The 26,282-nt window shown below is 38.2% G+C and overlaps 1 protein-coding gene across 1 annotated transcript; it reads left to right on the top strand.

Moving 5' to 3' along the window:
* Nucleotides 1-3,525: 3,525 nt before the first annotated feature.
* Nucleotides 3,526-21,638, top strand: Septin1 (Septin 1). Its single transcript, XM_071592458.1, has 10 exons — nt 3,526-3,695; nt 3,830-3,935; nt 4,012-4,098; nt 4,378-4,501; nt 7,509-7,643; nt 8,952-9,069; nt 12,261-12,347; nt 15,296-15,456; nt 19,569-19,673; nt 20,080-21,638. Exons 1-10 carry the CDS (start codon nt 3,672-3,674, stop codon nt 20,213-20,215), a joined length of 1,083 nt encoding a protein of 360 aa, XP_071448559.1. The 5' UTR covers nt 3,526-3,671; the 3' UTR covers nt 20,216-21,638.
* The last annotated feature ends 4,644 nt before the right edge of the window (nt 21,639-26,282 follow it).

The following is a 26,282-nucleotide window of genomic DNA, read 5'->3' as shown; positions in this document are numbered from 1 at the left end:
ATGAAGTGTGGTGGATGGCATCCAGGTGAAGCTTAATTGGGAGCCAGTTCCCCTTTAGAGACAGTATTTAATAAAGGTAGCCCCCCTGTAAAAATGCAAATTTACATGTTTTACGGGGGTTATATTCAACTCAGTGTTGGAGTAGTTTGCCATAAGGAATTATGGACATGTTCCATTAGGGTCCATAACACCTCAAATCTCTGAGAGTGTCTTAACCCACTCCCTTCTTTCTAGCCCAGCCAAAACCAGCCATAGCGAATTCCCCACGAAGAGTGAATCTGAAATTACACTCTTCATGAGGGGTGTGGTCAGAGGGGGAGAGTGGAGGGAGCTAAGGCCCCAAAATTGATGCATCAAAATCAACCACATCATCCCTGAATTATCGTGTTATTTCCAAGAGTTTAAAGTAGGTGTTGTATTATGATAAAGACAATCATGGATCGAAACAGGATCAACTATAATTTTTTATGTTGTTTGAGCAATGCTATTATGCTATCATCGCCTTTGTAACTCAACACTCAGATGGCATCCAGAAATTACTCTGGGGACTTGAATGAAAGACTACTGACACCTTTTCACTCAGCTAATGGCATCCTTTCTCAAATAGCAATAGGCACCGAAGTTAGGGAATTACCTTCAGGGTGTCCACGACAAACCACTCTGCTCATATTACTGCTAAACTTGGTTCACATAAAATAGGGAATGTTTAATGATTCCTTAGAAAATCCACAAGATGGCACTTTAAGTATCGGAAAAGGTTTGATTTTAATAACCCTCATATCTCTCTAGACTGATGTTAAAGTTTCAACTATTCCATTGCGTGGTTTTATTTTCATAGTCAATTGAAGCTACAAACGATTATCTAGAAAAATCGAGTTTTGTGCATTGATTAAACAACTATTTAAAAGGCTTAACACCAAAGGGATTGGAACCATCTACATTGATTTCTTGCAAAAACGACAAACAATAATTGAAGAGTATTATGCATCGTTTTTGTACCTTTTGATCTAAGAAATCAATAAAATGTATCCTCATTTTGCGAAGAAACAAATTTTCTTCCATTAATACAATGCACAGTTACACACCCGTGCAGTTTTGATGGTGAAAATTAATAAATTTGAGTACGAATAATTACAACATCCACCATATTCAGCAGATGGGGCCCCGAGTGACTTTCTTTTATTTCCAAACTTGAAATAAAGGCTCGGCGGAAGACAATCCATGTGGCAGAAGGAAGTAATTGCAAACACATCTATTTTGAGGACCTTTTGAAACCCTACCATTTGGATGGCTTAAAAATTTTGAGAAATGCTTGGGAAAGTATATTGAGCTATCAGGAGAACATGTTACAAAATAAAAAAATATTCAAAATAATTCGTTTTTCTTTTTTTTTCCAAGGACTTGTTGAATGAACTACCTTGGTTTCTGAGACCTAAACTTAGGTTTTGCCTCCATAGCACATCACCTTTTCAACCAGAATAAACAACAAATTTTGTCCCTGCAACTAATTAAGGAGAGGGGTAATGATATTATTTCAGTACTTTTATTGGAGCAGACTAAAACAGATCTGCCCAGGAAGATCCAAAGGAACTATCAAGAGAGGGGTCGGTCCCTGAATTATTGTCATGATACTATACATTTATTGTACAATATCACATAGTTGTCTATAATTTTCAGTCTATATTCACCAACGAAGCAGTAAAATGAAAGTTAAAAAATGTTCACATTACAAAAAAGTGGCGTACTTTATTGAGGGAAACTTATAAAGCCATCCATGGCATAGACAACATCCCCAAATGCTTGTCTAGTAAAAATTCAGCAAAAGATATTCCTTTATTTATTTTGCCTTAGTCTGAAAGCAGCACTTTTGCCTTTACATCAGACTCTGAACAATGATACAACAGTTGACACAATTATATACACCCAAGCCCTATTACAACTGTACCACTTTCTTGTGACTCATCGTATGAAAGAATCACCTGCAAATATTGAAATAGAAGAGGTATCTCAATTGAAGACTAACCCACCCTCGTGGGATTTACAAATGAACAACTTTTCAATGATTGCAAGAATATTTATTTTAACATCACCAATTTTTAATTCATAATAACCATCAAAGTGCAATAGACATGGGATGAGAATAATGTTAATAAAACAAAGATTATGCATATGGAATGTGCTTTTGTAAGATGCAGAAACATGGCCATTGAAGCAGTATGATGGACGTAGATTGGAGGCTTTTGAAATGTGGGTGTGGAGAAGGTGAAGTAGACAGAAAGGAAAGATTGATGCAGAGCATAGGGCAGCGGGATGTTGAAGACCGTGATAGAGGGGACAATGTTTGGCAAAAAAGAAAGAGGCAGGAGTAGGATAGGGGTGTTGGATGGTGGGAAGGGAGGTTAGAGGTAGGAAGGGGGGGTTGGAGAGAGAAAGGATGGTTGGAAGTGAGGAAGGAAGTCGGTGGATAAAGAGGAGCTTGTGTAGAGTAGGATTTTAGGTTGTGCTGATGTCCATCCAAAACCTGCCTTACCCGGTAGATTACCGATAATAACTTTCTAAAAATAAAATTCATAATAATTTTTCTAAATGCAGAACTTGGTTTTATGATCTTGGTAGTAGTGTCACTCATTAAACTATGCTATCCTTTTATTATGCCCATATATTTAACTGGGCAGAATAAAATGATAGCATAGTTTGTTAAGTTACATTTAAAATCAAGAGGAAATGGAAATCGAAGTGTTAAGTTTTTTATTAGAAGAGTAACATGATTATTCCAAGAGTCTCACTAATGACTAAGCCAAGACATTTTGTATATGATGATTTTGGTACTGGGAGGTTACTAATATGTGTTATGGAATGTAGTTCTGTGACATGATCTGGGTGAGAATGTAGTTTTTTTTGCAAATTTAAAGACGAGATTTCGACTATTTAAATATTTTCTTAGTATCACCTGATATATCATATGTTGTTTCCAGTTAGGGGAGATGATTAGTTGTGACACAAAATCCGCAGTGTGCTTTAGAAAAGTTTGTTACTTGATCAAGATATCATTGATGTATAATTGGAATACTAACGGGCTTATCCCCTGGGGAATACCGTGGTAAGTTGTATTTGAGGCTGATTGAATCTAACTTTTCCAGGAAAATATGAGCATACCGTAATGATTATTCGTGGAGAAGCGTCAGTAATTAAACTAATGGAATAGTCGTATGGAGCAAATGCAAACGAGTAAAAAAATCAGACAAATCTTATTCACATTTTTCGTGAATAAAAATGTTATTTGGATTGGACCTTACACCTTTGTAAGAAACAAGGGTAACATAAAATAGGGAGACATTGTGAAGCAAAATAACTATGCGATGCAATTAATGAATGCAATAACATTTTTTCTTGCTAGTTTAAATTATACGATTGTCTATCATTAATCCGACCACGCCTTAATTGAGAAACGTCACCGATTGGCTAAATACAAGTAACCGGAAATAAAAGGAAATGTTGAATGACGATATTTCCGGTACAGAAAGCTTCAATCACTCCATGGCTTCAACAACCGTCTGTGAAACCGGTAAACATTTAACTATTCAAGTATAGCGCCTTAGATTGTTTATTTCGCCGTCATATAGCGCATATTCTAAATGCCCTGATATATTCCGAAATCGAAAAGCAGCAAAATGTCCAGTGAATCCGTGAAAACCGTAAGTAAAATTACTTGTCTGATTGCTCCGAAGTTCAATAGGTGCTCTTTTATTTGATGTTTTCCTCGTTGAGTTAAATTTATATGACATTTTTCAATTTGGAGAGGGTATTTGCTGATTTTATTCTGATTCAGTTTTCAAGCCTAGAGACACCAGGTTACGTTGGCTTTGCAAACTTACCAAATCAAGTCCATCGAAAATCTGTGAAGAAAGGGTTTGAATTCACACTTATGGTCGTTGGTAAGTTCATACACCTTATCCTTTTGTTCGGTATGCATATCTGTATTGCTTTTTTATCTATATGGACAATTTATAGGCGAATCCGGATTGGGGAAGTCAACTTTAGTCAATAGCTTGTTTTTGACGGATTTGTATCCAGAACGAGTAGTGCCTGATGCAGTTGGTGAGTTCACTATACCAATGGTGTTACCTTTTTTAAGAAGTGATTTTTAAGTCCATCATTGTGATTTCAATGAATGAAGTTGTCATATGATGACATTTCGCAATCAGAATTATTGCATGTAATATGGGGCAGACTTATGAAATGTTACCAAAATATAACGAAGTGAACCCCATGTATTTTTTATTTTAATGTCTTTTTAAAGTTTCTGGCCCGTGAAAGTAATCTGTTGAAGTTACTGAAGGTTCGAGGTGGTTGAGTGATGTTTATTTGCGTTTTCAGAAAAATCTAACAAGACCGTAAAGCTCGATGCATCCACAGTTGAAATTGAGGAAAGAGGAGTGAAGCTTCGTCTTACTGTAGTTGATACACCAGGTTATGGAGACGCGATTGACAACACCGACAGGTAATTATTTTCAGCATTAAGTTTTGAGCAGTTAATTAAAACCCAAAACCATTGTTCCCCCATTTGTAAATTTCATGAGTGGTAACATGATCGTGCCAAAAGGTAGTTGGCAAAAATAAATAATTTTCAATTATTTTAGAAACTGATAATAGTTTTGATGGTGACTCTAATTTTGATTTATTTGATAATACAGAAAAATAACTGTGTGCAATTGTTGTATACCGCGGGCACTTAGTGTAGTCATCAGATAGCTTTTACGGATATTTTTCCATGACTTGGGTAAATGGAGTAGTGGTTGGGTTTTTTTTAAATTTTTGTGTTGTCAACAGCAGTGATTTTGCACTATGCACAACCCACCAGTTTTTCCATAGGCAGAGTGAAAAACAAACTTGCAGTAGACATATATCTAAGTAAATGTACATAGGTACATGAACTTCATATTTACATCGATGTTGATACAAACTCCTAAGTATTATACCCACAAAGACGAACACTTGAAATGTTAATGAAATGGGCATTTAAAGAGTTTTCTACCGAAAGTTTTTTTATATGTATGATGCATGGTAAGTGAGAGGCATGAGATATGTGGTTTTGTTTTTTGTAGGCATAACCGTTCTAATCACTTTGCTAGTGTGACTCTTCCTCCCGCTTCCTCATCCAATATTCTCCCTTCAATATCTGCTCACTTAAGTGTAACAATTTGCCTCTCATTTTCACCTTCATCCAATCCTTCTGACATGATTGGATTTTCACTCACATATTCCCAATCATTATTTGTAATTAGTTGGCCTTTTTAATTCAGGTTTATTATCATTTATCTTCATCCCTCTTCTCATATTCTTGTCATTAGCATACATGTCAAAACACTCCAAATGGTACACTCCCACTTTTGTCATTTAGAAGATTTCAGTGCCTCTGCTCTACATCAAAGAGTTAAAACGAATATTCCCCCAAGGAAATAAATTAAAAAAAATGTTGAAAAATTTCTTTTTAAATAATGTTTTTATAGCGTCCAAGAGTACATAGAAAGAGCCAATGTATGGAGTTCTGTTTTTTAAATCTTTAATACTCATATATTTCATGTATATTATTATTCCTATGAATTTGTATATATGTTAATGCAGCTATAGATGTAATTGAATCTGAAGGAAGCCCATACAATTATGTATTGTTCTATGGTGAATAAATCTAGCTATCTACATGTCAAATACTTAATTTATCCTTTTCTCACCGTGAAGTCCCTGCAATTGACAACTCTCTCTTCTATAGCAAAAAAAAAATCTTATTTTAATATCCAGTGTATAGCTAGAATTGTGCTGCATAGGGCGGTCTCTGAGTTTGCTCAACCCCCCTCTCTGAGGTTATCACAGTGCCGCTCTTGGGGTTACTCCAACCCAATTCCCTCCCCTTCAACTGCATGTCCAGTCCTCCCTCCACCTTTCTTCCCTTCCAGCTATGCATAAACTATTACCTTAACAGGGTTAACCTTATCTGTTAGATCATTAACATAAATTAAACTTAAAATATGGCCAAGTACAGAACCCTGGGGAGCACCCAGGGTTATTTCTTTCCCAGGAGAAATAAACGTGAAGCCATTTCTTGAGAAACTTGGATGTCCCTATTTCTCGCCAAGGCTATAGTTTCACAGGAAAAAATCTGCGCCTGGTTATTGACACCATTTACATGAATTCTCCATGTGAGCCTTCATTTGATTGGTCAGAAAGGCCACAATTATTACTCCTTATGCCCTAAAATTGGTTGACTCTAGTCATTGATGGGGTAAAAAGTATAGATAGGCTAATGTGTGCCATGAGGGGAAAGAAATAGTGAAGGATGAAAAAGAGGAATATGGATGCGTGGGACCTAGGGAGGGAGGAGGGGGGCTGTTGGGAGTGAAGTGTAGAGGGTTGGAAGAATAAGAGGGGGGAAACAGTGAGGCTGATTCCTAAAATTCAAATTGTTGACTGATTTGCTGCTGAAATATAGCCACTGGGGTCAAAGAGTTGATCAGGGGAAGGATTGGGGGTGGGAAATCTTTAATGATTTAAGCAGCGAGAGGTATGACATGTTTGGTATTACAATTGTGTTACAAGTTAAGTGCTTGGTATGGCTGGATTTTTCTGGTATAGTGTATCTAAATTGGACTGAATGTTTCTCATCAGATAGAAAAAATCAGATAGAATAATTTTTTCGTCCTCTCTTACTGTTCTTACACCATCATTATTCCATTAGAAAGTAGTGTTTAAGCTGATTCCAATCTGTAAAGTAATTGTTGCAAGTGATCTTGTGATTACTGCCTTAGAAATTTTTATTGGGTTACAAAATAATAATTGAGGCCAAGTTAAAAGATCTTTTATCTCTTTGACCCAATCATGGTATTCCATATGAACTGTATAATGATTTTGAATAGCATATATGCAAAATATTCATGGCATATGTCAAGATTTGACGGTATATATTGCCTGAAAGGAAACTTCCCGCAAATGTTTCTAACTGTCCACTAATGGTTCCATTCACCCATGGAGTATATTAGTTACCTAGGTTATAATTTATGCATCAGGAATGGTGGGAAATTTATCATTTTTTTGTTTACACATTCAGAGTATATTTATCTTGGGAACATAAAAACCATAAAATATTTTCTAAACTAGCAAAATGTTGAGCGAGGGAAGTTGTTTAAATGCCAAGGGAGCTGACAGCTTGATATAATTGGGGTGGGCTTGAAGGAATTTGACCCAGCAGCACTTTATTCCAAATGCACAATGAATTTTAAGCTAATGAGAAGTAGTAGCAAGGCAGTATGTGCACGAGATAGGATGGAGAAATGCTTGAATGAAAACTTTGTCAAAAACTTCACAACCCTGATTATGTTCCATGTTCTCATTTCTTTTTCATAGCAAGCCTTCAACCCCTAAACTGTTATCTTGTCATGAATCTTGAAATAAAGTTTTCTTGCCTGCTACTGGTTATCTGTTAGTAAATTCAATGTCCTCTCCATTATTTGCAGTTTCCGAGCCATAATACAGTATATAGATGAGCAGTTTGAGAGATTCTTGCGAGATGAAAGTGGACTCAATAGAAGAAATATTGTGGACAATAGAATACATTGCTGTTTCTACTTTATTTCTCCATTTGGCCATGGGTAAGTGTCATTAACATGTTCTATCCTCTGTTGTGCCATCTGATTTTTATGAATGAGATAGCCTTTGTTTTTTAGGCCTTATTGTTTGAAATTTGCTATTTTTTCCATGTTAGTATTTCATAGTATTATAATTCCTAAATCTGTCCTATAACCACTGATTTTCGACCAAAATATGCTATTTGTTGAGCAAGTAGCCCCATTTTACAGCTAGTTGATCTGTCTAGACTTAAATCAGTAGTTTGCATTTAGTGGATACCTTTAATTGATAAATACAGTCACGTGTGCCTTTGTTTGAACAATGGATATTTATACTTAATAGGCAACATCGTACTTTTACTCTAAATAATTAAATTATGGCTGCACAAGGTATTTTGCTGCCCTCAAGCCTATTCAAGTGCACACTGCATGGTAAAAAGGTGGGAAGTTATAGAGACAAGAGAAGGGAAGTGTTGGGGAAGGATTGCATCCTTCTGGGTGGGGAAGAGGCAGAAGGCAAGGCACTCAAATCTAAATCAATCTTGCCACAAAATGTGTGCGCCTAACTGGTGAATTTTTGCCATTCATTGTGTACAGTATGCAGGCCTGTTTGATGTACATTTTTCAATCTTGACCATCGTAATCAAGTAAGCAGCTAGTTATCAATGATGCATGCTTATTGGATGAAGATTATAAATTAATATGGGCAGGTATGACCAGTAATCCAGTAATTTTCCATGTGGTTACTCTTGCCAAAACCACAGATAATGCACATTTAACCTCTACATAATCCAGATAAGTAATGGTTTACTGTACTATCATTTTATTTACTTATTTTAATGTGAAATAATCACTTTAGAGGCTTCAATCATGAACTATCATGCGGCTAAATGTTTAAGAATAGTGATGTTGTGGAATTCAAAAAAAATAGGAGCCCTTTTCCATAAGAGGGTTTTTATTTAAACTATGTCCAGTTTTAATGTAATATATCATCTTCAGGATGGAATCTGTAGATGATGTAGTGCATTGAAAGCGGTTATGATTTAAATGAATATCTAGGTGAAAAGTGCTACTAAGTTGAAGATTAGAGTCTTGTTTAAACCCTGCTATGGATTGCCTTTGTACATATCTCCAATCCAGCAATTAACACATTCTTCCACTCGAGATTTGGCCAGTGTTCTAGTGTATAGTAATTCTTGATTTTAATTATATGGTTTTCAGTGAGAAGTACCAATTTTTTCTGCAAATGGTGCTTTAATCCCCCATCAGCCATAGATGAAACCAAATTAAAATGTTTTGAAGTGTGTCAATCTCTTTTCTTTCTTCTTTCAGACTAAAACCTTTGGATGTTGAGTTCATGAAGCAGTTACACAACAAAGTAAACATTGTGCCTGTAATAGCCAAAGCTGATGTACTCACCAAGAAAGAAGTGCAACGTTTGAAGAAGAGGGTGAGCTATTCAGTGATTTGACTTAAGGAGTCATTGATGGTCCTATCTAATTGCACAAAAGTATTTGGAAAGAAAGAGTCAAATTATTTCCACTCTAATGGCTTAGAAATATTGCATAAACCAAGTGTACAAGTGTGAAGAGGGGATTTTTTTTGGGAGAAAAAAATTTGGTAGCATGATAAAAAGAGCTTTATTCAAAGTATGCTCCATTGTTATTAGACATTTTTCGGGCAATATGTGGATACCACGCCAGTAAAAATCATTCCCTTTTGCCACCAACCATTCATCAAGCCATATTTTTCACATCTCTGTACGAACCAAAGCACATGTCAGGGAGTGCGAGACATATTCATGGTGGTATTCATATTTAAAGTGGTAATCGGAAGGAGCCAAGTCTGGTGAGTAAGCCGCATGGGGTAGAACTTCCCAACTAAGTGCTTCACACGTGTCGTGAACTGGTTTTGCCATATGTTATGGAGCATTTTCATGAAGAAAGATAACCTCGTGTTGCCTCTTTAGGTTATCTGATCTTTTTTCGAGCTGTGAATGGTTCAAATGGAACAATTGTCGTTGTTAGTGAACAGTATTAACTGTTTCACCAGGTTTTAACAGCTCATAATAGATGACACACTTCTGGTCCCACCAAACACAGAGCATCTCTGCCAAAGCAATTTGGTTTTGCAGTCAATGTGGATGGTGTGCCTGGGTCTACCAATAATTTTTTGCCCTTAGGATTCTCAAAAAAAATCCACCTTTCATCCCCAGTGACGATATGATGAAAAAACGACTTCCTTTTGCATTGTGCAAGCAAAATTTCACATTTTATTTATGCTCCCCACCATCTGCCTGTCGCTCAAGTCATGTGATACCCATTTACCGGTCTTCTAAATCTTTCCCGTCTCTCGTAGGTGATTGGAAACAGCTTGTTGACTAACGCTCAATTGCTCTGTAGGTTGCTTTTGTGTTTGTGAGTCATTTTCATCCAACAGTGCTTGCAATTCCACATCTTCGTAACTTTTTGATGGTTGACCGTGTTCCTTGTGTGCAACATAGAAGTCACCATTTTTGAAATGCCAAAACCATCATTCACGCCTATCTTGCGATGGAGCATGGTCACCCTAAGCTTCTTGAAGTACTTTGTATGATTCAGCAGCAGTTTTCTTCAAATGAAAACAAAAATTTAATGCTGTCCACAAATGATTTTTGTTTAGTATAAATTTCAACATATTGAGTGCAGCTATGTAACGCTATTCAACCACTTTTTCAATTTGTCACTCATGCACGCCTGACACTTGTTGATGGCACAACAAAATGCCATAAGTGTCAAATCTTCAGACCACAAACTGCATTGGTGCACCGTCTGGTGTCTGTGATCTGCATTTCATACTTGTTCTCAGGGAATATCTGTTCTAGAGAAATATTGCATATTTTGGCTTGAAATTAATGCAACTTGAATAAGTAATGTGCCATCATCATCATGGAAATAGTAGAAATAGACTCTTTATAATGTGTGTGATAATAAAGGAATGTACAGGATATGGTGCTTTCCGGTCATATCTGTTGAGTGAAATACTCTCAGGTCTTCCACTGTGTTAGTGTCTCAATTGATTGCTTCCGACGTTAAGAAGACCACCTTGGTCATCATCTTCAGGGCTTCTCCTTCATTCAGACTGAAATGGAATACACCAGATGATTCATAATGATGACAGAGTTGGTTATTGAAATGTTGGCAGCAATGGAGACCCCAACCCGGTGGAAGACCCGAGAGGATTTCACTCAAAGAAATATTAAGTTCATAAATATAGTCATGGTACATGTATTCATTAAAATAAAGGCGTAGGAATATCCGGTGAGTGTTCCAATAGGCATTTAAATGAAACAAGGACATTGTCGTGGACTATTTTCATTGCTATTTCATGAGCACACTTTCACTCCACCTGTTGTCATATCGTAGTGTTCACACTTGATGAAGCCGTCATTATAGCAGTGCACTGGGTATTCCATCCCTTCAATGATGAAAAATGATCTCTGCAGTAAAAGTTATTGGCTTGTTTGATTTAATTCTCTTCGAGGAGCTGCTAGGAAGGGTTTTGGATTTAGAAGGGAGACGTGAGGGAAGCACGAGGTCTAATTCCCAGATGGAGGGGCTTATGAGGAGATGTTTACCACAAAATTCATTCTGGAGAGACAACGTATGCCTTCGTCAAGTATATTTTGTCATCCTTCATTCAACATTCAGGCCCATCTCCGTATCATTGAATGACCCCATTCCTTTCTTCACAGATTTGAGGGGGAATATATGGATTTCAGTAACATATATTGTTGCTTGCTGTATTCAAGACGTGTGTCACTGACTGAATTTCTCATGCAGTACCCATCTTGATTTAATTAAACTCTATGAACCCACAAGACAATATACATGGGGATCGTGATGGTGCGGTGGCTAATGTACAGGCTTCCCACCGAGAGGGGCCCAGCTTCAAATCCTGGAGACAACAAACGTTTTTCAATGGTATCTCGATCCCTACTTGAGGTGCTGTGTGAAAAGCACTTTGAATGCATACGACATCCATCGGATGGGACGTTAAACTGCATACCTCTTGGTGCCTTTTGATAAGAGTATGCCAATGCCAGGTTTCTCTCCACCCTTCCTTTCCCATCCATCCCTAATGGCATAAATGACCTCAGCTGTCGGTCGCCTCCCCAAAAAAAACTAAAAAAACTTCCAAACACATGTGCTCATTAGCTCATGAATGCCATAGAATAGCATTAGTTCCATTCCAAGCTCTGCAGTACATAATTTGAAAATGTATCTGATTTCAGAATATCATTCATGTATATTTTGCATTCAAGAATCACATGATAGAATTTGTGATAAGTAATGAAAATGTATTCTCTAGATAATGGTTTGAAGAATATATAGCATTTTAAACCAATGTCCTCATTGCTGGGTGGGATTCTTTCTTAATTTCCTGATGACTGCAAAAAATCTAGGACAACTTCACATTCTTGAATGTCATCTGATTTAGTCACCTAAACTTGAGTAATAATTTCACTTTTTTGTGAAAAGTGAAACCTCGTCACAGCAAATATAGTTTTTATGAAGAGATTCTGGTATGATGTCCATGATGTATTCCTGAATTTACTTAATTTCCAATTGCTAAGATAATGAAACTTATTGTTCATTTCAGGTCATGGATGAAATAAGTAGCCATGGAATCAAAATATATCCACTGCCAGATTGTGATAGTGATGAAGATGAAGACTATAAAGAACAGGTGAGTTATTTGTGTAAACAGTAAGAAATACTGCAACTTTGTTAATTCTACTTAGTGTTTAATCACACGACCCAGGTTGCAATTGGTAGTAACATCTTCAGATACAATGTCAAACTTTCTTTTAAATATTAACATTGGTCATTGGAGGAAAGAGAGGGGGGCAGAGGGAGGTGTATTGGGATTGGATGGGAGTCAGGTTGGAGGAGTTTTTTAAAGGAAGAGATTTCTGGGAGATCCAAGATCCATTTTGGCCGCCATTCATTGTGAAATTCACAAAGTCATAATTTTTCTGTCTCTAATGAATAAGTTCCATGCAGTCAAGCCTGAAATTACCATTTTATTTGTGTAAACTTGGTTGTTTTCACAGAATGCATGCATATTTGAGTGGAAATTAAAAATATTCAAGAGGATCTTAATTTAGTCGAGAAATATTTTGGTTTGGTTATTTTATTTCTGTGTGAGTTTTTTTTTTAACTGATGACCCATGCTGCTCACTGCCCAGTGACTTGAAGTGAAAGGTCTTTTTCTAATTTGCGGTCAGTTAAAAGTACTTGGGAGATCATTAAAGCAACTGCAGATGTTTAGTTAATGCATACTCTACTTGTCCTCTCACTTCCTGGATATTCCTTTTTGATAGTTAGTTATGAAATAAGATGAGCACATTCACAGACACTATGAACAGTTTGCACCCAGACATGTGATTCTTAGTGTGAGAATCACAGACAAGAAAAATATTTTAAAACATGAGCTAGGGCCCTAGTTCAAGATTTTAAAAAAGTGACTGAAAAAAGTAAATATGGTGAAATAACGTAAACCGTAAGTATTTGTATCTTGATAAATAAGTCCATGATAAATACATGATAATTATGATCATGAGAAGGGAATTGATTGCAAGGACGTTGAGTAGGGATGCTAAGAAAAGGCCTGTTAAACTTTGATGTGGGGTGTAGCTATGTACGGCGCGGAAACATGGTCACTGAAGCAGGATGATAGATGTAGATTGGAGGCTTTTGAAATGTGGGTGTGGAGAAAGTGAAGTTGGCAGAAGGGAAAACAAATGAGGAAGTGCTGGGTATGGGGATTGCTGGGAGAAATCCTAAGAAGAAAGGAAAGGTAGATGCAGAGTGTTTTGATTGAAGTTTAAGACAATGTGATGGTGGGGAGGATACTACAGTGTAGCAAAAAAACATTTAATGTAATATGTATTTACACATTGATGTATAATGATTAGTGGGTCGTGGTAGTCCAGTGGGTAGAGCATTGGACTGCTGACCGGAGGGTCCTGGGTTTGATTCCCGGGCAAGGCACCCTGGGCACCTGCAGCTCCACCCAAGCTAAAGTGATTTTTCGGGTACCAGGTCTTCCTGGGAAACCATAACCGGCACAGGGAAAGGAACTGGCCCCCCTACCCTGATGTGTGAATTTCACACGCCGTATAGGGCTTAGTACTGGGTGATCTCTACCATCACCTACTAAACCGACCTTCGGGTTGATTTCTGTGTTTATGGTTTTTTTTATGGTATAATGATTAACAAATAGAAAAAACACGAAGTTGGAGAAGGCAATATCAATGTAAAATTGCAGTGCTTTTGTACTCAAATATTACAATAAACTCCTGATTTTCCTTGTTAATGGCTGGTCATTTGTTCATAGAAAATGGGAAAACATGGGCTGTATGCTTTACACAGGCTCTTTCTGGATTCCCTTCCCTGTGGTGTGCCAACAAAGTGAACTCCCGAAGATAACATCACCAGCTGCCAATGAGTAGATCCTCATTGTAATTGCATTTTGTGGCTGAATAAAATCTGGGAGGGCGGTCCATGCCATGAGCTGAAATGTATGCAAGCCTTGGAGGGGGGCAGGGGACTGAAGCATGGTGTGTGGCAATGAATTAGGTGTTAGGGCCATGATGAAAGCCACAATCAGAGAAAAATAACCAAAGTTCACCTACCTTGATTTAGGAACTTATTTAGGAAGTTAACCTGTCAACATCCGTACCTATACAAGTATGCATGGGGAATGATAAGCAAGGTATGGGAAGGAAGGGCTGGAGGATGGAGTGCCAAAAACTTTCGTAGGAGAGGAACTCATCAAATCAGTCAGTTTTGGGCATGATCAAACATTAGTTTGCCATTACAATTCAACAATTTCAGAGTGTAAAAATCATTCGCTTTGACTGACATTTGAACCATGATCCCTCAAATGTCCAGCCGGTCAGCCAGGGTTTACAATCGTTATCTGGCACATTGCAGAATCAATGTGATAGGTGTGAAATTAGAATCATGATAAAATAAAGGTAATGAGATTATCAAAAAGTGGGATGGGAAAGCTAAGATAAAGATTTTTTGAGGGACATAAGCCAGGAAAGTTTATCTATTTCTAACGTGTTTAGGAGGAAGGTGGGTAGAGAAAAAGATGGTTTGCATCAGGTAACTTAATGAGGAGGTGGGAATTTTCTGGGTTCGAGAGAAAGAGAAAAATTATGTAAAATGCCTAAAAACAACACAATTGTGGTTGCTGTTTCTAGCACACCCCACACAAGTACTGTCAGGTTAAGGAATGTAGAAATAACATGAGCAATATGTATCTTATCTTAAAAGATAGTAACTTTGTAATTCCACACACACTTTGCTTAAAACACGACCTAGGTTTTGATGTTGGACATCATCATCAGATGAAGCATCACAGCCAACATCAAAACCTAGGTCATGTTTTAAATAAAGTGTGTTGGTATGAAAAATTAATTTATATCTTTCAATATGTTGTGTTAATTCCATAAAGTCACGCTTAAGGCAACAAATTGTAACACAACCTGAGGCATATGTGATCATCATATACACATTTAAGTGTGCTAATGGTATTTTTGGTCCTGAGCCTTAAATGAAGATGTTTAGGGTGATGCAAGGTATTTTATAACTTTGTCCCCATGGATTTGTTCTAAATTTCAGGTGCGTCAGCTGAAGGAGGCTGTGCCATTTGCAGTTTGTGGTGCCAACACACTGTTAGAAGTCCGTGGCAGGAAAGTGCGGGGGCGCCTCTACCCCTGGGGCATTGTCGAAGTGGAGAACCCAGAGCACTGTGACTTCATTAAACTGCGCACGATGCTCATGTGAGTCCTCAAAGTGTGATAGATTGTTAGGATAGGGAAGGGTTTGTCAAGTGTTCAGTGGTATAGATTTTGTCATTGGATGCTGCCGAATTTGTTGCAGCTGAATCAACATGGCCATTATAACCTAAACCCATCTCTTATGTTAAAAATGCTTTCATTTTTATTTGCTTAAGATTGCCAACTCATGCTGTTGGCTTTCCAGTAGTTATAATTTTGAATTGTTAGGTAATGCAAGTGGTTATGTGTTTTATGCTTGGGGGTGGTTCATTGATATATTTTGGGTTTGCTGCAACAAATACTTAATGAGATGTGTTTTTGTGGAGAACTCAGTAAAAATTATGTTATACTAATCTGGTGAAAACAGTAATGAGTGGCCAGTGACAGTGCTACTGAAAAATGATTGTTAAGAGGAGGGCTGGTCGTTTAATTGGGGGACAGATTCTGGATAGATTTGTTTGTAGAAATATGATTGCAATGGAACTGTTGCATACTTTGAAAAATGAAACCCTACAAAACTCATGATTTATTTAAAACTGGATTAATTTTAATGTTTTATCAAATATGATCACATTACATAAGTATAACCTATGGGAAGCAAACTAGAGCATTCAATTAATTACAGTGAAACCTCGCTTAACGAGCAACTCACGAAATGAGTAATTTGCATTATTAGGGAAAATAAAATTTAAAAAAATGACTTGTGTAGAGTGACGTTTATCATAACAAGGGATGAGGGCAGGATGATACTAATGATCACACATTTTTCCAAACTTGTGTTCAGACATATTGTTTGTGATTTTTTTGTTTATTGTTATGTAAAAGGGAGCGACAATAATATCTATGCAATGGTTACTTATTCTTAATAATGTTGAAAGGTTGGTTCTCATATGTATGAACAAAAAGCAGTTGCAATGGACATGATTAACTAGAATATCATTTGTGAGAAGGTGTAGATGATTTTTCCCAGCGTCTTTAAGATGATGCTAGGGTCATAAACGACCAAAGAAGAAATATATGAGGGAAGCTGTGAGTGCTTTAAGAGATTGAAATGATGAACGAGCATCCACAGCAGTGTGAGGAAGGGTGAAGCAGGAAGGTCTGAAACAAAGGCAACAGATAACTGCATCAGCGACTTCAAGAAGTTTGTAAATTCCGTGGGTTCATTGCTGCCACACATTTTAAATTATGACAAGACAGTTTTCTTCTGGAAAAATATGCCAAAGTGAACCTATATAACAGTTCATTGCCCTGCCACAAGCCAATGAAATACCACATCACGCTGCTATTATGTGCCAATGGAAACAACAAATATAAAATTAAACTGGTGCTTGTTTACCATTCAGAAACTCCAGGAGCCCTCAATGGAGCGTAACGTCCAGAAGAGCAGGCTAAATGCGATTTGTTTTCTGCAAATCGAGTTTGCTTTCCCAGTAGGTTCATTGCATGATAAAGGAAAAGATGAAGATGATCATGATCCTTCTACAGTAATTTGTATGGGAAAAATTGTTTCACTAAATGAGTGTTTCACATTATGAGTAAAATTCTGGAACATATATTCGTTAAGTGAGGTTCCACTCTATCAATAGTAGTTGATCATCTAAGGGTAGATTTTTGGTGGACCCTGACACTGCACACTATTGTACTTATGAGCCCTAATCGATACATTTTGAAAGGACACAGCCTGAGCATTCATACAATTCTTAGCCTTGCCTAACAAGGCATAACTGGACACACCACAATGCAGTTGCCTGATCTTAAATTGTGCCATGATCTATCTCCCTTACCCCTTTTCTCCCCTACATAGCCGTTGATTTGTTTTCCATTCTGTCCACTCCTCCAATTAGCCTCCAATCTACACCTACCATCCTGCTTGACATGGAAAACACTCGCCATATTTAAGTTTTAGGATCTTACCTTTATTATGTTACTCTTCCATGTAATGATTATGAAGCATCTTTGCAGTGAAACTTCTTGAACCAAAGATTTCTGATGTTGCATTGAGGATCATTACATAGCCATAACAGCACTCACCCGCTAAGTTACATAGTTATTAAATTGTTGGCATCTGAAGGCAATCACCTACCATATTTCCCAGCCCAAAAAGCAAATTGATTTTTCTGGTTAGAATTTACACAAAATCCTTGTATCAGACTGAAAATTATTTTATTGTTAACATTTTATGGAAATAGCTACTTCAAAATAACATTGAAGTGTTATGTTGAAAAAATAGCTACTGTATAAATGTTTACTCATGATAGAATCCCAGAAATTCACCATCACTGCTGCTTAAATCATCATTGCTGACAAATCAAATCTTTCCTCATATGCAATGTAATCTTCATTTCCATCTAGTTCACTGCCAATTCTACGTTTTAAACAGACATTATGATAGTCTTGCTTTTAACTTTCTGTCAGGGTTTTTTCACCCACTCATCACTAGAAATTTACAGCAGTTAACTTCTTCCCGTCAATGTGATATGACCTGAGTTGGTGCCTCCTATCTGTTCTTGCATGGATACCTTGAATGGTTTATCGACTGTAACATCCAGAGGCTAAAACAGGAAAAAAGATGATTTCTTCAGAAGACCACCTCGGTGGCTGATCCACACCTTCCGTAACCACAGCTTCATACCCTCTCCATCCATCCATCCTTGTGGATCAACATGTGGAATTTTACATTCAGGCAGCATTTTTTCAAGAGATGGAGGGAGTTTTGAACCATCAGTGCAACGCGCAAGAACAACGTGGTGCATCTTCTCATTACCTTCCTTTGTCTTAATCATTTTTGACTTTGCACCTTTAACTTACACTGTTCTACTTGATGGCATGTCAAATGTCAAGGGTGCCTCATCCTTTTTCCCTACTTCTCCTTTCTTAAAGCACATCGTTTGTCTCAAATTTATGACATAATTGTGGAATTCCGTTACCTTCCTTTTGCATTGAAGTGACAGTTTCTGGGCTGCTGTAGTTTTGGGTGCAGCATTCTATGCATGCGCAGACTATTTCTCCTTATTAATTTCTCGCGCCATGGCGTCCCAGAAAAATTGGCAATAGACGCACTTATTGCTAATTTACTTGCTTCAGTTGAAATAATTTTTGTTGAAACAGTAATCCTGTTCTTCCTGTGATTTATTATCCAGTTCTTAACAACTTCCACAAGCTCTGGCCATTTAGGAGCGTATGGATGTCAATTTTTTACTCTTTATCTTCATTCACTAAATCAACACTCAATTACCTCAATTCTTGCGTCATCTTGTCAGTCTTTGGGCTGAAATGCCTTTCGGCTGCCTTGTTTCCCACCTTTTGGTGTTTAGTTTAAATCCAATACTTCATGATAATCTTCACTCCTTAGATACCATGAGGTAATTGTAATTTTAACATTTCATGCTACTCCAAGTTTCTCTGTGTTAAAAGAGACATGCAAACTAAATAGAAAGGAATAAACGTATTACATATTGAGCAACACTATCATTCTACTTGGGGTTGGGTGCCTGTAGACTCTTCACTGCAGCAGGATGGGGCGACAGCCCCATCAGCCCAATGCCTTTTGTAACAGCACTATATATGAGATTAAACTAAGTGTATTACATTGTGTACATTTATGATTTATTTGGGAATTTTGTTAGGAAATTATGCCAAGGAAGTAGTAAAACTCTGTTTCTTACTACTGGCTCCAAACACTTTTTATCGAAATTTGTAATAAGGGCAACCATTTTCGATTCCTAATTAGGGAAAAAGTTCTTAATAGTAAGTATTTTTCCTGGCAAATCAGCTTCTGACTTATAGGGGAAGTCATACCCGTACACCATAGGACACTCATAAGATGCGGTTTTGGAGCACACATTGCAGTAAAGATAGTGCATCTTATGGGCCAGAAAATATATATGGAATCTTCTGAGATAATAATTCAAGAAAGCTTTAATATTTAGGTAGATTGATTGAAATAAATGTACTTGAATAAATTTTTTCCTGTTGTAACAGTCAATACATATAATGTTATATGTCATGACGTCAAGATGATCGATGTACAATTAAACTCGTTCAACCGCTTCCAAGTGTACTGAGTTGTAATAAGTGGATTTTTCCCTCTTTCTTCTTTTCAACCATCATAGAACACACATGCAAGATCTACAAGAGGTGACACAAGAGGTTCACTATGAGAACTATCGCTCAGAGAGGTTGGCCAAAGGAGCTGCCGTACCCAAGAGGCAGACTGTGTAAGTAAAACCTGACAGTCGGTCTAGATGCTGGTGCTTAAAGAATTGTCATAGGGGTATTGCGTTCATTTGGAAACCATGGCTCAGGGATGATGATTGATGATTCATCTTATGGTGACATATTTTGGTGTTACATAAAGCTGGTTATTGGGGTTCTCCAGAAGTTTGGCCTCGTCAATAATTCACCATAAGTCATTTTGGAACGCATGAAAGTGGTGGGCAACAGCCTCCACTTCCAATTATATCCCTTGACTCTTTTGTCCCGTGCGGTCTTCCTAATGAGGAGAGTAAGATGCCCAAATTTAACCAAGATCACAATCTTTTTCCTCAATTTCATGGTGCAGTGATGTTGAATTATAACACGTGTGGACCTCCCCCTCATTTTCTCCTGCTCTCTATTGCGCAGGGCCACGCCTTCGCACGCAACCGAGGAGAAGGGAAGCGACAAGGACAGGATCCTGCAGGAGAAGGAGGCAGAGCTGAGGCGGATGCAGGAGATGCTGGCCAAGATGCAGGCGCAGATGCAACAGCAGCATCAGTGAGTCAGCAGTGCAATAGCAGTTGCCATGGCAATGGGGCAAGTGCAGTGGTGCATGGTGCTCGGATGTGGGGCAGGGAAGACTGTCGGGGGAATGGTGACAACTGGTTTTGGGAATGCTTGGATTGTGTTCCCATGGAAGTGAGGCACATTGGGATGGAAGTGCTCTCCTCTCTTTTGCACCGTCTCTGCCAACTGAAACCTGGGTAGGATTTCACTGTGTCGGTGCGCATCCAATTTGAGGTAGAATCCACCTTATCTGGCATCTTTGGATGTATTTTTTTTAGTGTTTAATGATGCTAGTTAGTTGGAATGTCACATTGGACTGGATCACAGAGCCACAAACATGTATTTCGGAGAGTTTTGTGCAGCAGATGCATGTCTAGTATTTGAGCCAGCAGTGTTCGTCTCCAGAGCCTTATATTGAGTAAGTGCTTTTGTGGTAAGGAGCTCGATGCTCTCTTAAAGAAAGCTATCTTCCATTCCTCTTCTTTGTAGCAAGTGTGTATGGTGAAGTACTTAAACTAAGCGGACCAATGCTCCTGTGAGTTCAAGGAATATGTCCTTGTGTGAAAAATAATGCTTTTGAGTGGGGGTGAGACTCCCTGTTCTATATTTCCTTGTATTTCTGTCCAAAACTTGATTTGTCAATTTAAAGAATAGAAAATGTTCTGGACAAAAGCGTAACCTGATTGTTGCTCAGGGTAATGGCTTGCCAAGTTTGGGTGGTAAGGCTTGGCAGTGATTGGCTAGTGGTGAAATGTGAGCGGGGAGGCCTTCGGTGGTGTTATTTTGGCACGGGATAACTAGGATTATATGCAGGGGAATATTTGAAAGAAACAAGGAGGGAAATGTTGTTTGACAATATATTTCCATTTCTAATGTTGATTATATTTTATTTTGCTTGCCATTTGAGGGTTACACGATATTTAAGTGTTTATATTCCAGAAGGTTATCACTAAAACCTCAGTGACTTGCCCTCTTTTAAAATATGTTATGTATGCTTGTATTTTTTGTAAAGAATCATAAGTTAGTCATATTGTATGTATGGTTTTTAAGAGAATTGGTGTCTCTTTCCATCATTCAAAATCCTGTGCAGTAAAGGGAACGTTTGGTGCATTACTTTTGTGCAAATGTTATGGTGCATTCAGTTTCGACAACATTCTCTCGACGTGCATGGAGTTTCATAACATGTGTGTACAGTCACAGTTCTGCCTAAAATCTTGGAGGTTTTAACAATTGTCAAAGCAGATCTGTATACCTATTTCTCATAGATTGCAATTGCATTATTGGATATTGTTGATAACACTTAGGAATGCCTAGTCTGTCTTGTTGGAGTTACAATGTATCCAAAGATAAAAATGTATTTTTCATTTATGATCTATGAATTAAATGCCATGAGGATATGTTCCTATAAAATATTCATATAGCCCGCATGCCTTTGTCATTCACAACACTTGAGTAGAGGATAGTATAAAAAACCATGTATGCAGTAATCAACCCGAAGGTCAGTTTGATGGGCTATGGTAGAGCTCACCCAGTGCTAAGCCCTATGTAGCGTGTGAAATTCACACTTTAGGGTAATATTTATTTATTTATTGACTTAATTGGGCAAGGTTGAGACCTATTGTCCCTTCTTCCACCTAACCCTTACATTACAGACATTACATTGAAGACAATCACATATAACCAAGCCCTAGATGGAGGAAAATCCACCTAGGCAGGATTCGAACCCTCGACCTCTGGGTTGGTTGGCAAGGATGTTACCCCGCCGCCACCGGGCTAATAAGGGGGAGGGGGGCAGCCCTGTGCCGCCTCTCGTTACCCTGGAAGATGTGTTATTCAAAAATTCACACAGCTTAGTTGAAGCTGAGTGTGCCGGACCCGGGCCCTCCGGTCAGTAGTCAAACGCTCAACCCCTGGACTACCACATCTCTAGAGGCTAGTACCAGGGGCAATGAAATGAAAACCAAACACCCACCATAACACAGTCTGCTAAAAGCTACAAGGTTTTGAATTTTCCGCCATATCGTAGTTCCACTGGAGGGCGCAATTGGCGTTCTTGAAAGCTATAGGCATCTAGTAAACAGTGATAACCTCAAAATGGCCGAGATGTTATGTACAAGTGTGGAGTACAATCAAATAGCCACTATAATCAAAATTGTATGTGCTGGACATTATATTTCAAAATAGTTCGATTCTTCTGATACCCCAGATCAATTGTTTACGATATTGTGGCTAAGTATAATGCTTTGGGGAAGTCTGGGGAAGGTTTCGCTAGCCTGGCGAGGAAATCTCAATCGAGAAAATGCAAGCTTGTCAGGATTTAAGAGCCAAACCCTGTCTTTTTGCATATCAATGTTGCCATCGCTGTGGTAGGAGAACTGCATTGTGACAGCTCACAGGCACATGCAGTTGTTATGTCCTTGTTGGTTCGTGGACTGGTTGTTGTAGCATGTGTTTGGTTTTCATTTGAATGCCCCTCATGTTTTATCTATATTTCACAGGGATCAAATCCTGCACCAGTACTTTGATGCTCTTTTGCATGGTGATGGAAATTCACTGTAGAAAAGTCACCTTGACATTCAGGGAGCACATCACTCGAGCCATAACTCTCTACTCATTGTCCATTTTTGCCTTCAGGGTGAATGTGGGTAATTAATGAGTATGTATGGTCAAATATTGCTCAGTAAATTACTTCATGAATCCTCGAATGAAGTCTTGAGCTGATATTTTTCACTTCACAGCAATGAAAAGTGATCACATCATGAGAGTTTTTGACTCTGAATTTGGATTTTTGGAAAAATATATTTGGCCTGGCTACTTTTCATTTTAAATCAGATGTTTATTCATGAAATGAAAATTCATATGCTGATATGTCGCCTTTGTGGGATTTTGCTGATATTGTTCAGCGTGGGATTCCCCTAATGGATAAGAAGGAAGAGCTTTTGTTATGTGCAGCACATGAATGCCTCTAAATGGATAAATTATCCTAGCCTGAATGCCATTGACTGCATCTGAATTTTGTTTTATTAGTAGTTATGAAGTGCCATTTTGATGACACCACTTATTAAAGCATCATCAATGCTGTAAATCAAATTTTTAATTATTATAATGTTTCATCATCGACTTGGATTTTGTTCTTTGGCCGATGTATGGGAAACTCATGGGTGTAAGCAGTGGTGCATTTAAATTAAGTGCTGTTGAGTTTTGTCTTTTTTTTTACACTCCACCATTACATATTTTTATCTCTGTCTGTCTTGAAACTTAACCCTTCGAGTGCCATGCATAATCGTGTGAACATTGCCGGGCTATTTCAATAAGAAATGCAGCGTTTATGAAAAGTGTCTGTGAAAACATTATTCTTTAAATTATTTGCTAAAAATTTTACAACTTATAGTTAACACACTATCCTTTGTAAGCATCTTGATTTGAAGCCATTAAACACATATAACAGTAAAATTATTATACTGCTCAGAAGCAGAGTGAGGCTAACACTCAGCATTTCTGCAGTTAACGACATCCCCTCTATTTGGAAAGTCTGAATCATTGCCTGAGGATTATTATTAGTACTTTACCGGTTAAGGTAAGTTTTGGATGGACACAACTACCAAATAAATATATTGTTTCTCCTAACAAAACACAACCCAACATCCCACTTGACTACAACCCCCTCCTCACCGCCACATACTCCCTTCATCCCACCCTATTTCCGTATCCAAATCCTTCCTCTCATTTGCCCAACATTCTCCCCTCTATCAGTGTCTTTAACATCCCTACCAATCCATATGCTTTGCATCCATTTTTCCTGTCTTCTTAGAATTTCTCCCAGCGATACCCTCTCGCCCAACACTTGCTCATTTGTTTTCCTTTCTGTCCACTTCACCTGATCCATCCTTCTCCATACTTACATTTCAAAAGCCTTAACTCCATACCTATCATCCTGCTCCACTGACCATGTTTCCACGCCATACATAACTACGCTCCATATCAAAGTCTTAACGAGCCTTTTCTGAACATACTTACTCAACGTCCCTATCATCAATTCCCTCCTGGTGAAAGCTTTGCCTAATGCCATTCTTCTCTTTGTGTCCTTACTACTTTGACCATTTTGGTCCATAATACTTCCGAGATAACACTTCCTGCTCTGGTATTTTCCCTCGTATTTGAATGTTTAACTTAGCATTTCTTCATCTGGAAAACTGCATAACCTTTGTTTTATTTACATTTATTCTTATCCCATATCAATTGCACTGAATTTCCTATTCACTCATAAATGCTTGCAATCCCTTGGTTGTCCGGCAAACTAATGCTTGGTAATCATCAGAGCAAACTGATTTTATGAATTCCCTGCCAACTTTCATACTTATCTCTAGTTCTTCCCGTGCCTCTTTAATCTTTTCCTCTGTGTATACATTGAACAGCACGGGTTATAATGGACCCCCATGCCTTACTTCTCTTCCTGACACCGGCCATCCTGACTCCTCCATCCCCCACTCACACCTGATAAGTCTGAGACACATAAATGTTGCGGATTAGTCTCCTACGTCTTCAATCTATTCCTATTTTCTGCAATACAAGGTCTTTCCCGAAAGTGGTAGGACTGAGTCGGTTTAAAATAATGTATTGCCAGAATTGATACATTCGCTCAAAAGTCTTCAAAGTAGCACCCTTGTGCATCAACACAAGGCAACCAGTGGGTTTTCCATTCCTCGTGTTTCTTCTGAAAGGTGGCACCCGGAATGCTGCTAAGCTCCCTTGTCATGGTCTGTTGTAATGCTTCCACCAAGCCGTGGTGGCATTCATTAAGCACGGATTTGAGGTAGGGGAAGAGGAAGAAGTCTGGTGGGGTATTGTCTAAAAAATTTGGATCCTCACTCACATGGTCAAGAAGCTCTAGGCAGATCCACGTTCGAGCTTCCTTATGTTTAATTTAGAGCACTTGTGGCACCAACTTTGCAACCACCTTTCTCACACCCTCACAAGGCAATGCACATCACTTTTAGGAATGTCAAGTTCATCAGAAACTGTGCGAGCACTTAATCTGCGATCCCTGTCCAGCAGGGGTTGTTCACTATTGCAAGATTTTTGTCACTTTTTGAGGCCGAAGGGCATCCTGAATGTGGTGTAGCATTTCCGGGAACTAGTAAATGACAGTGAGGTCATGTAATAGAGGTTTCACAAACAAAAGATGCAAACTCTGCAAAGGCTGGGAGCCACTGGCCTCAAGCCTTTCCTGAGACTCCTCTCCCTTGAAACCACTGCCCACCCGTCTGTCTTTCCGGTAAAAATAAATTCGACTACCTTTGGGACAGACCTTATCTATTCATTAGTTTTTCCCAATTTGCTCAATTAGATGCCTTCTCTAAATCTACAAAACCATTATAAACATCCTGATTGTATTCTATGTTCCTTTATTAATGATCTCATTACTGCAATGGTATCAAGCATGCCTCTCTCCTTCCTAAACCCAAAATGGTCATCCACTAAGTAATCATTTATCCTGCTCTCCATCCTTTGGTTGATTATCCTGAGAACCACTTAAGCTGTGTGAGAAATCAAACCTATTGCTCTAGAGACCTCACATGATGTAGCCACCAGCACTGATCTGATAAACTCTTCCGGGCATATTCGTCATAAATTGGAATATAGTACATTAGAAAAGGGATATTGAGAGCTAAAAACGAACCTATAGGGACAATACATAAAAAAAGTACAAGAAAATCGTGGGTAACAGATGAGATGACAAGAAAGATAGGTGAGAGAAGGAACTAGATGACTGTAAACACATGATATAGGCGGAAAAAAGTACAAAGAATGGAATAATTGAGGTGGGATATTATGGCTAAAGAGTGCTTCCACACCGATGAAAAAACCAGTTAAGACTATGGATAGTTAACCATTGAAGGGTGAAATTGAGTGCTGTACAGGAATGTCTTGAAGTAAGAAAGGAAAATCCATGGACACAATCAAAGATAAATCCAGGATAAATTATTAATTGAACCTGCGAAGTTTCGAGAATGATGGAAGGAACATATAGAGTAACTATTTGGTAAAGATGCGAGGCCTAA

This window comes from Hetaerina americana, unplaced genomic scaffold (genome assembly GCF_022747635.1).
Source record: "Hetaerina americana unplaced genomic scaffold, ioHetAmer1.1.p SCAF_5, whole genome shotgun sequence".
Classification (NCBI taxonomy): Eukaryota; Metazoa; Arthropoda; class Insecta; order Odonata; family Calopterygidae; genus Hetaerina; species Hetaerina americana.
This window is presented reverse-complemented; position numbering and strand designations above follow the sequence as displayed.

What these genes read in the sequence shown, in the direction of transcription:
- Septin1 (XM_071592458.1), top strand. Translation starts at nt 3,672, where the DNA reads ATGTCCAGTGAATCCGTGAAAACC. An exon ending in AGTAGTGCCTGATGCAGTTG is followed by an intron (nt 4,099 to 4,377) that starts GTGAGTTCACTA and finishes TTGCGTTTTCAG; the next exon opens with AAAAATCTAACAAGACCGTA. An exon ending in ATTTCTCCATTTGGCCATGG is followed by an intron (nt 7,644 to 8,951) that starts GTAAGTGTCATT and finishes TTCTTCTTTCAG; the next exon opens with ACTAAAACCTTTGGATGTTG.